Below are 12,515 nucleotides of genomic sequence, written 5' to 3'. Positions count from 1 at the left end.
AGGAACACTGGTGAGTATTGTGGAGACTTGGGTTGCTAATCTGAATGTTCTAGAGGCATCATCATTGTCACATGCTGACTGATGTTAAATTCTGTCTGCGCTCCACGAGGGACCTGGTGTAATTTGAAATTGATACTACATTAATTTGATTTGCAAAGAAAACCCATAGGAAATGATGGGCATCAGTTCAGCACGGGTAAAGCCCTTGCAACCATTAAGCACATCTAGATGAAACGCTGTCATAGGAAAGCAGCATCCATCATCAAAGATCCTCACCACTCAGGCCGTGCTCTTTTCTTGTTGCTGCCATCAGGAAGAAGGTACAAGAGCCTCAGGACTCCCACCACCAGGTTCAAGAACAGTTACTACCCCTCAGTCATCAGGCTCTTGAACAAAAAGGGTTAACTACACTCATTCTATTGAGATGTTCCCATAACCAATGATCTCACATTAAGGACTCTTTATTTTGTTATGTCATGCTCTTGTTATTTATTTATATTTGCATTTGCACAGTTTGTTGTCTTCTGTGCTCTAGTTGATCCTTAATTGATCTCGTTATAGTTACTATTCTATAGATTTGCTGAGTATGTCCACAGGAAAAAGAATCTTGGGGTTGTATGTGGTGACATGTACGCATTCTGATAATAAAGTTTACTTTGAACTTTCAGGACTGATTAAAATGAATGACTAATAAATATTGCTATTAGTCCAATATTTTGAAGAAATTAATTGCAAAACATAGGATTGGTTAATCATTAAAGCAGAATCAAAATGTGTCGTACTTTAGGGCCATTTTTAGCAAATAATCTTGAAATAAGTGGCTTAATTCATATAACTTCTTAAATATTAGAATTTATAGGCCTATGTCACTGGTCCACTAATGAAATATCAATGCAATTCGCTGTGTGCGTTTTCACTAGCCCTGTAAGAGCCATACCTAATGACTGGTTTTGCAGCGGGAAGTATTACCAAAGTGGATACAGGAGGGAAAGGAAGCGAGTGGGAGGGGATGCTCCATCCATTCACAAGTGATTCCAAACAAGTGCGTCAAGACAGAACTCACTGGCCACCTCTCCTCCTGACTCACAGATTCAAGTTCAGGTTGTTGTCATTCAACCGTACACATGTATATCGCCAAGCTTCACTTTCCTCAGGAATAGGAGATGCTGCTGAGGTACCGTAGAGGGACCAGCTGGGAATGGCTGTTATGTACATGGCCAGAAACTTGGTGCTCCTAACTCACTGGAATGGAGGAGCTGTGTATGTGCAGTGAGGAGTCATCAGCCAACACCTTTCTAATGTCTGCAGTCATCTCTTTGGCCCAATCCACGCAAGTTGTTGCGCTCACACCAATCTACCAGTCACTCCACTTCCTCTCTGTATGCTCTTTCTTCGTCGTCGTTGACGAGGCCAGTGGCTAGTGTGTCATCAGTGATCTTGAAGATTCCGTTCGAACTGGATCAAGCACCACAGTCATGCGTCAGCAGCATGAACAGCAGTGGGGTGAGCACGCAGCCCTGGAAAGTGCTGGTGCTCAGCGCGATGGAGCTAGAGATGCTTCTGCCAACTTGGATGGTCAAGAAGTCCAGTATCCAGCTACAGAGAGCAGAGTTGATGCCAAATGAGGACAGCTTACCCACCAGCTTCTGAGAGGTGAGTGTATTAAACGCTGAGCTGAAGTCAATTAACAGCATTCTGGCATATATGCCACCATTTTCCAAGCGGGCCTATACTTCACCATTAAGAACTCTACATAGGGGAACAGTGGATTGTCACTACTGAGGCGTACACACACCAGTTCCATTTTGCTCGGTGCTTCTGGTGGCACCTCCCTGGGTGACAACATGGAGTGCACTAAGCCCATGCTGTGGAGCTGATCTGCTGTCCAACAACTTGCTACTGAGGCAGACATGCAGTAGCTGTGTTCTTAAAATCCGGCAGTGTCTTGCGATCATTAGAAAGGTGCAAAGGACGACCAATTACACAATTATCTTAATTTTTTATTTTATTGAAATACAGTGCAGAATAGGCCCTATCGGCTGTCTGAGCTGCACCACCCAGTAATCCCCCAGTTTTAATCCTAGCCTAATCATGGGACAATTTACAACGACCAATTAACCTGCTAACCTTTGGACTGTGAGAGGAAACTAGAGCACCCAGAGGAACTCCACGGGGTCACAGGAAGAATGTAAAAATTCCTTACAGACAGCGGCAGGAATTAAACCTGGGTCGCTGGTAAAACACTGTGCTAATCACTATGCTACCATACTGTCCCATTAGTTGGAGCTGGAGAGGATGCTCTGTTAAGAAGCTCTGTGATGTGACTAGTATCATACTAAGTGAATCAATGACCACTTTTTTATTTATCAAAGGAGTGTTGTTGCAATCTTGAATAATTTTATGCATATTATTTATATGCCTATCAAATGAGAACCACTTCATGCTTTTCACGGTACATCTTCCAATCTGAACACGCCCTTAATAACTTAATTGCAGAGGAACAGTTTTACAGTTAAGCTAGAGGTGGGCAATAGCCCGGCTTGTGTGTAAGAGGATTGCCAACCATCAAATGAGAGGGGAAAAAATGGAAGTGACTGAAAAAGTTTGAGTGTATTGAGATCGTGTATAGATCTTTCTAACTGATAAGTAGGTTAGGAAGTTCGACTGCAGTATCATTCCTTGAAAATTTCATGTTTAAATATAGGGCCAGAGAAGATTAGGCCAATAAACACGGTAGCAATTATAAAATTAGTGCATGGATTTATTGATTCTACAAAAAAGGTATTAGTGTACCGTTGCAATGCAAGTGTGACTAATAAATGGAGCAGTGATTTATTTCTCTTGTTTCCAAGTTCAGATTGCAAAGTCTCATGAGTATGAATTAATTATGTGGCCACTGTCAACCTTTCACACCTGATATATTGTTGTCGCTAAAACAAAAACAAAAATGAATGTCATAATCAATTATTTCTTCCTCACTTTGACAAACCTGTAATTAATTTTAATGCCTGAATGGAGAGCAGTAAATAGGGGAGCAAAAACAATGTTTTCCAGTCTGCACAGCTCAGTTAAATGGTGCCCTACCTTGCTGAGTCACAAGAAGAGCCTTATGAGTTTATGTTTTTAGAATGAGTTGTAAGCCTCAAATCACACACATTTTTCATTCCACTTTGAAGGGCAGCAGTCACTTTAATTAAATTATCTACTGTGCAGACATTAGAGTTAACTGCACTGTTCAGTACAATCAGAAAGTTCTTTCCTGCTTCAATTGGAATAAACTTTGGAAACTGAATACAATGTATTGCCCAATTTACATATCATGGTTAGCATTACTGAGCAAGTTTGAATTCTGAGACATATCTTTATCCTTAAAATGATCTGACTCGATATCTCAGATTTACTAGGGAGTTTATTGGGAGTTGTGTGCAGGTACATTCTGCTGAGAGTGCTAATTTTACTTGTACAAAGTAAGCTTTAGGGTTTTTTTATCTTTGAAATCCATTTTTCCCTCCTCTACAACAAAACACACAAAATGCTGGAGGAACTCAGCAAGGCAGGCAGCATCCATGAAAACGAATAAACAGTCGACATTTCAGGCTGCAACCTTTCTTTCCCTTCTTGCTGGGAAGGATTCCACAGGTGCCAGGCACCGTCTGATCCACTTAGGCTCAAATGATGGAGATTCCTCAACTGTAGAGGCTTTCATCCAGGAAAGCAGCATCTATCATCAGGTACGCCCACCAGCCAGGCCATGCTCTCTTCCCACTGCTGCCATCGGATGGAAAGCACAGGAGCCTCAAGACTCACACCACCAGGTTCAGGAACAGTTATTACCCTCAACCATCAGGCTCTTGAACCAAAGGCGATAGCTTCACTCAACTTCACTTATCCCATCATTAAATTGTTCCCACAACCTACAGACTCACTTTCACATACACTTCATCTCACGCTCTCGATATTCATGTATTTATTTATTTATTTATTTATTTTTCTTTCTTTCTTTTTGTATTTACACGGTTTGTTGTCTTTTGCACACTGGTTGAACACCAAAGTTGGTGCACTCTTTCACTGATTCTTTGAAAGTACAGGAGATAAGCTGTTATTCTATTCCTGATTTATTGAGTATGCCTGCAAGAAATAGACATCAGGGTTGTGGGTAGTGACACATATGTACTTTTTTGAACTGGTTTGAGGAGTTAGCAAAGCCTTCACTAATTATCATAGCCCATCTATTATAGACTTTTGTAAGATGAGACGGCCATGTCTGAAGTAGCTGGACTTGATTCCAGAAGTTATGCTCCATAAATTCAGGATTCTTCAGCTTGCTTAAACAGTCTCTCAATATCTATATTATCAGGGCAACACAATGAAAATGTTGGAGGAACTCAACAGGCCGGGCAGTGTCTATGGAAAAGAGTAAACAGTCGATGTTTCGGGCTGAGAGCCTTCATCAGGACTGGAAAGGAAGGGGTGGTCGGAGTTAGAAGGTGGGAGGAGGCGAGGAAGAAGTACAAGGTGGTAGGTGTTAGGTGAGACTGGGAGAGGAGGAGGAGGTGAGGTAAATAGCTGGGGTTGATTGATGAAAGAGATAAAGGACTGGAGGCGGAGGAATCTGATTGGAGAGGATCGAAGACCATGGAAGAGAGGGAAGGGGGAGGAGCACCAGTGGAAGGTGACAGGCAGGTAAGGAGATAAAGAGAGAGAGAAACAGGAATGGGGAATGGTGAAGGGGGATGGGGTGCAATTACTGGAAGTTTGAGAAATTGATGCTCATGCTGTCAGATTGGAGGCTACCCAGATAGAATATAGGGTATTGCTCCCCCAACTTGAGAGGGCCTCATCACAGCAGTAGAGAAGGCCATGGTCTTTTATCAGCCTTCCTTTGAATTATTTATGTCCTGAGTAAACTTAATAGAATCAACAATTTATTAAAAGAGGTTTGTGTTGATTGCAATATGAACATTGCCTCAACTGTCACACAAAAACTAATGCTAACTTAACACAATCTGTATTATGTGAATGTTTCATCGCCTACCATGGCAAAACCAACGTCTGCTTTCTTCAGTGCGGGTCCATCATTGGTTCCATCACCAGTTACAGCTACAACTTGTCTCCGTTCTCCATGCATGCTGTCAATTATACCTGTAACAAACAAAGCCAGTTCTCTGGAGCTCATTAAAAGGAATTAATCTGAGTAGGCGGTGAGCTTCCCACACATACCACTCACAGGAAAACTCCCTCCTCTTGCCCAGCTCCAATTACTTATGTCAGCTCTAGTGCCTGAGGTATCAATTGCACAGAAAATAATGTCAGTTTTTATTAGTCAGTTATTGTCCCAATATCTTCAAGCAATTACATCATTTCTTTTTAATAATGTAGAACACCCAGGCTAATGTTTAAATCAAAATGGTGATGAATCAGGAATGTAAAATCAATCAGAAAGTAAATTTTGTCTCTGATCCCGTGGCAAAATAATTTCTAGCCCAATCATCACCAGCAACATTATACAATAAACAAATAATTTCACTCTCAATAAAATAATTGTATTGCTGCTTGTTAAGAACATTAATAATGAAATCATCAGTCTATTTCTCTGTAAGCATTATAACTATCTCTATATGAACAACTGCAATCATCAGTGCAATATTCAGAGAAGATTTTAAAATACTTAATGGACATTTTCCAGTTCCTTTCAATTTTATGAGAGGCCTCAGCCACCCAGAATGGGAGACACAGCATGCATGTACAATTATAATGTGAATGCACCCAAGTACATTTGGGGCGAGGGCATTTGTATATGTGCATTGATTGATTTCAGAGGAATTAGGGTAAGCAGGTCATGACATCAATTGGTGTGCAGCACCATTTTCACACCATAGCTTTGTAGCTTCAAGTGAACACCCTTCTTCAGGCCCACCTTTAGCAGTAGGTAGGGCCTCTCTTGAATGTAATTCAATCAGATCAGAAACTGCCTACAGGTCATCATTAGCAGTTATCCTCTGACTGTTGCTAAGTTTCCACAACTATTTAAATCTATCTCTTTACCTTGGGGACTTCTGCAGAAATGTCTCAGACTGAACTAATTGGCTTTCAATAATCACAACTGTTTCCTTTTGTGTCAGAGCTCGTCTCCAGCAAATAGAGAGATGTCAACAACTTCCACCCACTAAACCTACCACACTGCCCACTGGCAATGATTTTAATGAGGGTTCAGTTAGGTTAGTTCAGATGCTGCTTTGTTGACAAAAGGAAATCCATCCTGTCCCAGTGTCAGAAAACAAAAGGGAACTAGATAGCTGCTTTTTCAGGTGTCTAGTTCCCTGGAAGAGCTTCAGTTATACAAAGCATGGCAGCAGTAAATTATTGGGCAACTTTAACTGTGACTAGAACCTCACAAGACAGGTTCCTCCTAATCTTAGTGCTCATTTAATAAAACACATGGAAAAATAAAATGCTGCAGCTTCCTTAAAATCTGAAATAAAACCAGAAAATATTGGAATTACTCAGCAGCAAGCTAACATTTCAGGATAATGAAATTTCATTGAAACTAGGAAAAGTTAGAAACACAATTATCTCTTCCTTTTCTTATGAAAGGTCATTCACCCACAACATTATACCTGTTTCTTCCTCCACAGATGCTGCTTGACCTGGTAAGCATTTCCAACATTTTTGATTTTTATTATTACTGAATAACTTGATTACAGCTGGATGGATACTACAACCATTCAAATATTCTGTACAGCAGGAAGCTTGAGTGCTGCAGTGTTACACTGAAAATACATGAACTAATTACACATCGACACCTACCTTGCATTCTCAAGAAATTTAACTCACTGAATATTAAATATGTTACATATTCATGAGGAAGATAAAATAATGTATTTCATTTATATAACCATATAACCATATAACAATCACAGCATGGAAACAGGCCATCTTGGCCCTCCTAGTCGGTGCCGAACCCTTAATCTCACCTAGTCCTACCTACCCGCACTCAGCCCATAACCCTCCACTCCTTTCCTGTCCATATACCTATCCAATTTTACCTTAAATGACACAACTGAACTGAACTACTTCTACAGGAAGCTCATTCCACACAGCTATCACTCTTTGAGTAAAGAAATACCCCCTCGTGTTTCCCTTAAACTTCTGCCCCCTAACTCTCAAATCATGTCCTCTAGTTTGAATCTCCCCTACTCTCAATGGAAACAGCCTGTTCACGTCAACTCTATCTATCCCTCTCAAAATTTTAAATACCTCGATCAAATCCCCCCTCAACCTTCTACACTTCAATGAATAGAGACCTAACTTGTTCAACCTTTCATTTGTGATAACTTTACTGGATGTTCCCCACACTGTGGTAATATTGTTCTGTGTAAACTCTTATTCAGTTTCAAAGCTTCTGCTAATACATTCAGGGAGAGTTGTCAATAATTGGACAATTAAAACAAACTCGCCCTATGACTTTTTCCTTCATTTGGTTTGTGACGTACAATAAACTGGCAAAGATTTTTCACTTCTTAATCCTAAATAACAGTTTATTTTGTGTTTGTTCATTGGTCATTCTGAAGACAAATGCAGTAAATGTCATGAGAGATATGGGAGAGATACCCTAGGAGGGTAGAAAAATTAAATAAAGCATCAGGAAATCAGACTGAAGAACTAATTACTTACGGTTTAACCATGCATATGACTGCACTACAAATAAACCCGACTAAATATAGTTGAACAATGCTTTCCAAAATAAACACTATTTCCTTTCTAATTGATATTTTTGAAGTTAATTTTGGAGTGTACTGGAACCCCAGAAGGAATGTTTTGCAATATCTGTAAGTTGGAAAGTGACTGGCAACAGACATTTACAAAGTTTGTACAAATATGAGGACCCTGCACAGAATTAGACAGTACATTTGTACATTGGCAAAGGAGCACTGGCTGGAGGCAACGTGATGACCTACCGTTTCAGCTTTTTAAAAACCGATGTGGCATAACAAGATATATCCAAGTCATAGCTTATCATCAAGTAGTGAAGCCTGGTTCATAGAAAGAACCCTGATCAAACCTTTGATAGTTTCATTTCAATCCAACCATAAGACACCTGTAAACTCCAGTATGACTACTGAGAGCAGTTAGCAAGTGAAAAAATGCTTTAATTTTCTCACTTCAGGAAGCCTTGAGAATCTTTTCAACTTGCTTATAAAATGGTGGTTGCACCAAAAAGGGATTCTTCAGAGACTTTCTCTTTCTGTCTTCAAAAGCACTGGAACCTCTAATGCAGCCTTGAATTGATTTACAAAGCCCTCTCAGCAATCAGCAGCACTAGGCCAGGTTAGTTGAGGGCCAGGAAGCTCCTTTTCTATTTGCTTGAGGCACAGGAGGTGGTTATTTGGCTCATGTTTTACAGGATCTGAATTGCCCCCTTCACCACTTTTTTTCCTCTTTCCTATCCTGCAAGATGGTATCAGTGATCAACACAACTAACAGCGATGTCCTGCAGACAGTTTATGAAACTACTATTTCTTAAAATACACTTCCAGTAATAATCTGTATGCAATTGGAGCCTGTAATTTACATTTTGATAATGTGATTTTGGGCTGACTGAGCGATCTGGTGCTTTTGGTGTCTTGGAGGGAATTTGGCGTGGTTGAGGACAAGGTTGAGAAAGAAGCATGTGGCCTAATGGCGGCGTGAGAACCCGTGATCAGCTTCATTACTTTCCGAAAAAAGTGTCAAACAAGATTGAAATCAACAAGGCGAGTGGAGGTTCCTACCTTTGACTGGGCTCCCTCCGTCACACTCACTGCTGCCGGAGGAAGTTTCAGGAATTTTGGGTCTTGGTCAAGGTTTGGAAGGCATCGCTTGTGAATTGGACTCGCCTTTACAGAATTCTACAGTTCATATTTTATATGTTTCTGGTTTTTGGTTACTTTTCTTGATTACTATTTTGATCAGGGCACTTTGACACGAACCGGCTCTGCGGCCTACAGTCAACGAATGACAGAGCACTAAATTGAACTGAACTGAACTCAACTGAACATTCCTGAACTGTTTCAAGGACTTTGTGGTTTGATGCTTAATATTCTGTGTGTTTCTCGCTCGTTTTATTTGCCATTTGCGTGTTCCTTTATTTTGCACGATGAGTGTGTGATTTTTTTTTGAGCGAGTTCCATGGTGTTTCTTTGTTCTGTGGCTAACTGCGAGCAGATGAATCTCAAGGTTGTATTCTGCATACATACTTCAATAATAAATGTACTTTGAATCTTCAAATCTTATATGCTCATCAGCTTAGCGAACACTGGTCCGAGTTTAGCTGGAGAACTGCATGGTATTCTGTGCTCTAGGAAAAGTAGAATGCTTCTGGAGAAGGTACTGAGGATCTTTGCCCAGGACAGGCAATTGTGTGTCTCAGTTTTCGGGAGAGATTGGAGAGGCAAGATCTGTTTTCTCTACAGAGAAGGAGATTAAGAGGGCACCTAATTGAGATATATAAAAAACTATGAGGAGAGTTTTGGTATGCTTGACTGCATTATTTTTTCATTTGGGAATACATCCCAGTAACAGGCCCTTCTGGCCCAGTGAACCCCTACCACCTATTTACACCCATGTGACCAATTAACCTACTAACCCATATATCTTTGGAATGTAGGAGGAAACTGGAGCATCTGGAGGAAACCCATGAGGTGATGAGAACCTGTAACAGCCTTACAGAGAACTTTGAACTTTGAGACCAATGGAATTAATGGGTTGCTAGTACATAATAATGTTATGCTAACCAACGTGTTAGACTAAGGAACTGGTGGTGTTAGACTAAGAAAAAGACTAAGGAGCTTGTGGTGGACCTGAGGAGGGCTATGGCACCAGTGACCCCTGTTTCCATCCAAGGGGTCAGTGTGGACATAGTGGAGGATTACAAATACCTGGGGATATGAATGGACAATAAATTGGACTGGTCAAAGAACACTGAGGCTGTCTTCAAGAAGGGTCAGAGCCGACTCTATTTCCTCAGGAGACTGAGGTCCTTTAACATCTCCCAGACGATGCTGAGGATGCTCTACGAGGCTGTGGTGGCCAGTGCTATCATATTTGCTGTTGTGTGCTGGGGCAGCAGGCTGAGGGTAGCAGACACCAACAGAATCAACAAACTCATTCATAAGGCCAGTGATGTTGTGGGGATGGAACTGGACTCTCTGACGGTGGTGTCTGAAAAGAGGATGCTGTCCAAGTTGCATGCCACCTTGGACAATGTCTCCCATCCACTCCATAATGTACTGGTTAGGCACAGGAATACATTCAGCCAGAGGCTCATTCCACTGAGATGTAACACTGAGCTTCATAGGAAGTCATTCCTACCTGTGGCCATCAAACTTTACAACTCCTCCCTCGGAGTGTCAGACACCCTGAGCCAATAGGCTGGTCTTGGATTTACTTCCACTTGGCATGATTAACATATTATTATTTAATTATTTATGGTTTTATATTGCTATATTCCTTCACTATTCTTGGTGTGGCTGTAACAAAACCCAATTTCCCTCGGGATCAATAAAGTATGTCCGTCTATCTGTGTTATCGTGCCTCCCATTCAAAAGTTTGGCTTGAGGGATGACTTTCAATAGGTTGCAGCGAGGTAGCTGCTCTGGTGCTTTCTAATTAGATTTTACCATGATCAGAGGTGATTACAAACAATTGATTTAGGGCAAGGGGTAAGAGATTTAAAGGGAATCTGAGGGTGGCCTTTTTAAATGCACAGGGAGTGGAGAGTTCCTGGACAACTCACTGTAGGAGAGACTGGTGAAAGCAGAGATATGAAGAATATTTAACTAAGGTCTGGATCATGGTTTCTCAATCGTGGTTCCATGAGAGATCATGATTAAAAAAAAAAATTGTTTCTTGAACTTTGCGCCATGCGCGATGCTGCTGCTTGCAATGGTGGGCAGTGACTGAGAAACCCCATTACCAATCCTGTTAGAATTCTCTCAGCCCCGTATGACCATGTGCAATAGGACCATGCTTACTTGGTTGAGTCCTTTCTCAGGTTCTGAGGGGTGTGAGATAGGGGAGGCAGTTGATAATTGCAGAGCGCTGAATTTATGAAAGGGAAAGAAAGATTAATTTCAAGAACAGTAAGCTAAGCTTAACTCCTTGTTATTTTTTCAAGAAAGATTGGCTAAAAATTCATTCTCTACTCAAAAGAGCATTGCCTGTTATTTTATCTACTCTTACTGATCACGCTAACGTACTGTGTGTTGGAGATATAATAATTTTCATGCAGGAGATCCCTGAAAGCTGAAAATTATTTCAAGCATTTCTCCAAGGCAAAAAGGTTGAGAAAGCTGGTTTAGATGATCACTTGAACTGCCAAGGCCTGAAGGACAATGAACCAAGTGCTAGAAGATGGGATTAACAAGGGTAACTGCCCACTTATCGGATTAATATGACATATAACTCTTAACTCTCTGTTTCTCTTGTTATTCACTTACACTAGTTTATAGAAGTCGACAAACTTGCCTTCTATTGCCAAGAAATTGTACTTTATGCACGTGGGATGGCAGAATTTGCCCTCATAATAAATCAAAAGTTGTAAAAAGTCAGAAAATTGGAACTTAACCGGCCTTAAGATATTGCTACCATGATCTTCTTCACCTGAAGGCTATGAATCTCTTTTATGTGCGTTTAATTTGCTGCCCTAAGCGCCAGCGGTTTATTTGATGATTGATGACACACATTTCACGGACACTGCTGCTCATTATGGAAGGTAGGTGTTGTGTCTTTCAAACTTGTATAGTGATAGCTTCAATGATGTGGGGGATTGAAGGAACTGTGGCATCGGAGAAAGGGACACAAGGAATATAGGAATGGGAGATGAGAAAGAAGCAGCAGGAAAGAAAAACTGGGACTCACAAGGCAGAACCTCCTTGAAAATGGAGCAGGCCGGGTAACACCCCATGACCTTGGGGCTGTATGGTAGCATAGTGGTTAGAATAATACTTTACAGTACCAGCGACCCAGGTTCAATTCCTGCCGCTACCCATAAGGCATGTACATTCTCTCCTTGACCGCATGGTCTTCCTCTGAGTATTCTGGATTCCTCTCATAGTCCAAAGATGTACTGGTTGTCAGGTTAATTGGTCAATGTAAATTGTCCCAAGATCAGGCTAGGGTTGCTGGTTGATGCAGCTCGAAGGGCCAGAAGGGCCCATTCCACACTATGTCACAATAAATAAAGTCTTAACAGAAGTTTAATTCAAGTATAGATCCTTGTTTTCTAATAGAACATTCATGGGAGGATTTTTGGTTATAAAAATGATATCCAATGGGAGTTACATTAAATTGCATGAAGTTTATTACTCTCAGCATGATGTGCTCCTCATTTTATTACCGGTTGGTTATGAAGTTTGAAGTTTCCCGACTTTTAATTCAATTCCAATCATTAAATGATCATGTGTCAGAGATCTGTGAATTACAATGGGTGGAAAAAAGCTCCACTGGGGCAAACAACATCTAGAAATGCCTGGTCT

At 40.9% G+C, this 12,515-nt stretch overlaps 1 protein-coding gene across 18 annotated transcripts in view; it reads right to left on the bottom strand.

The window, feature by feature from the left end:
- atp2b2 (ATPase plasma membrane Ca2+ transporting 2) overlaps positions 1 to 12,515 on the bottom strand; it is an 873,878-nt gene that overhangs the window by 48,472 nt on the left and 812,891 nt on the right. For all 18 annotated transcript variants that reach the window (XM_059944034.1, XM_059944033.1, XM_059944030.1 and 15 more), the window contains one exon: positions 5,036 to 5,142. In XM_059944034.1, coding sequence (XP_059800017.1) covers positions 5,036 to 5,142 — 107 coding nt within the window. The remainder of the gene's footprint in view (positions 1 to 5,035; positions 5,143 to 12,515) is intronic.

This window comes from Hypanus sabinus, chromosome 19 (genome assembly GCF_030144855.1).
Source record: "Hypanus sabinus isolate sHypSab1 chromosome 19, sHypSab1.hap1, whole genome shotgun sequence".
Taxonomy (NCBI): Eukaryota; Metazoa; Chordata; class Chondrichthyes; order Myliobatiformes; family Dasyatidae; genus Hypanus; species Hypanus sabinus.
Note: the sequence above shows the minus strand (reverse complement) of the source record. Positions and strands in the feature narration are given on the sequence as shown.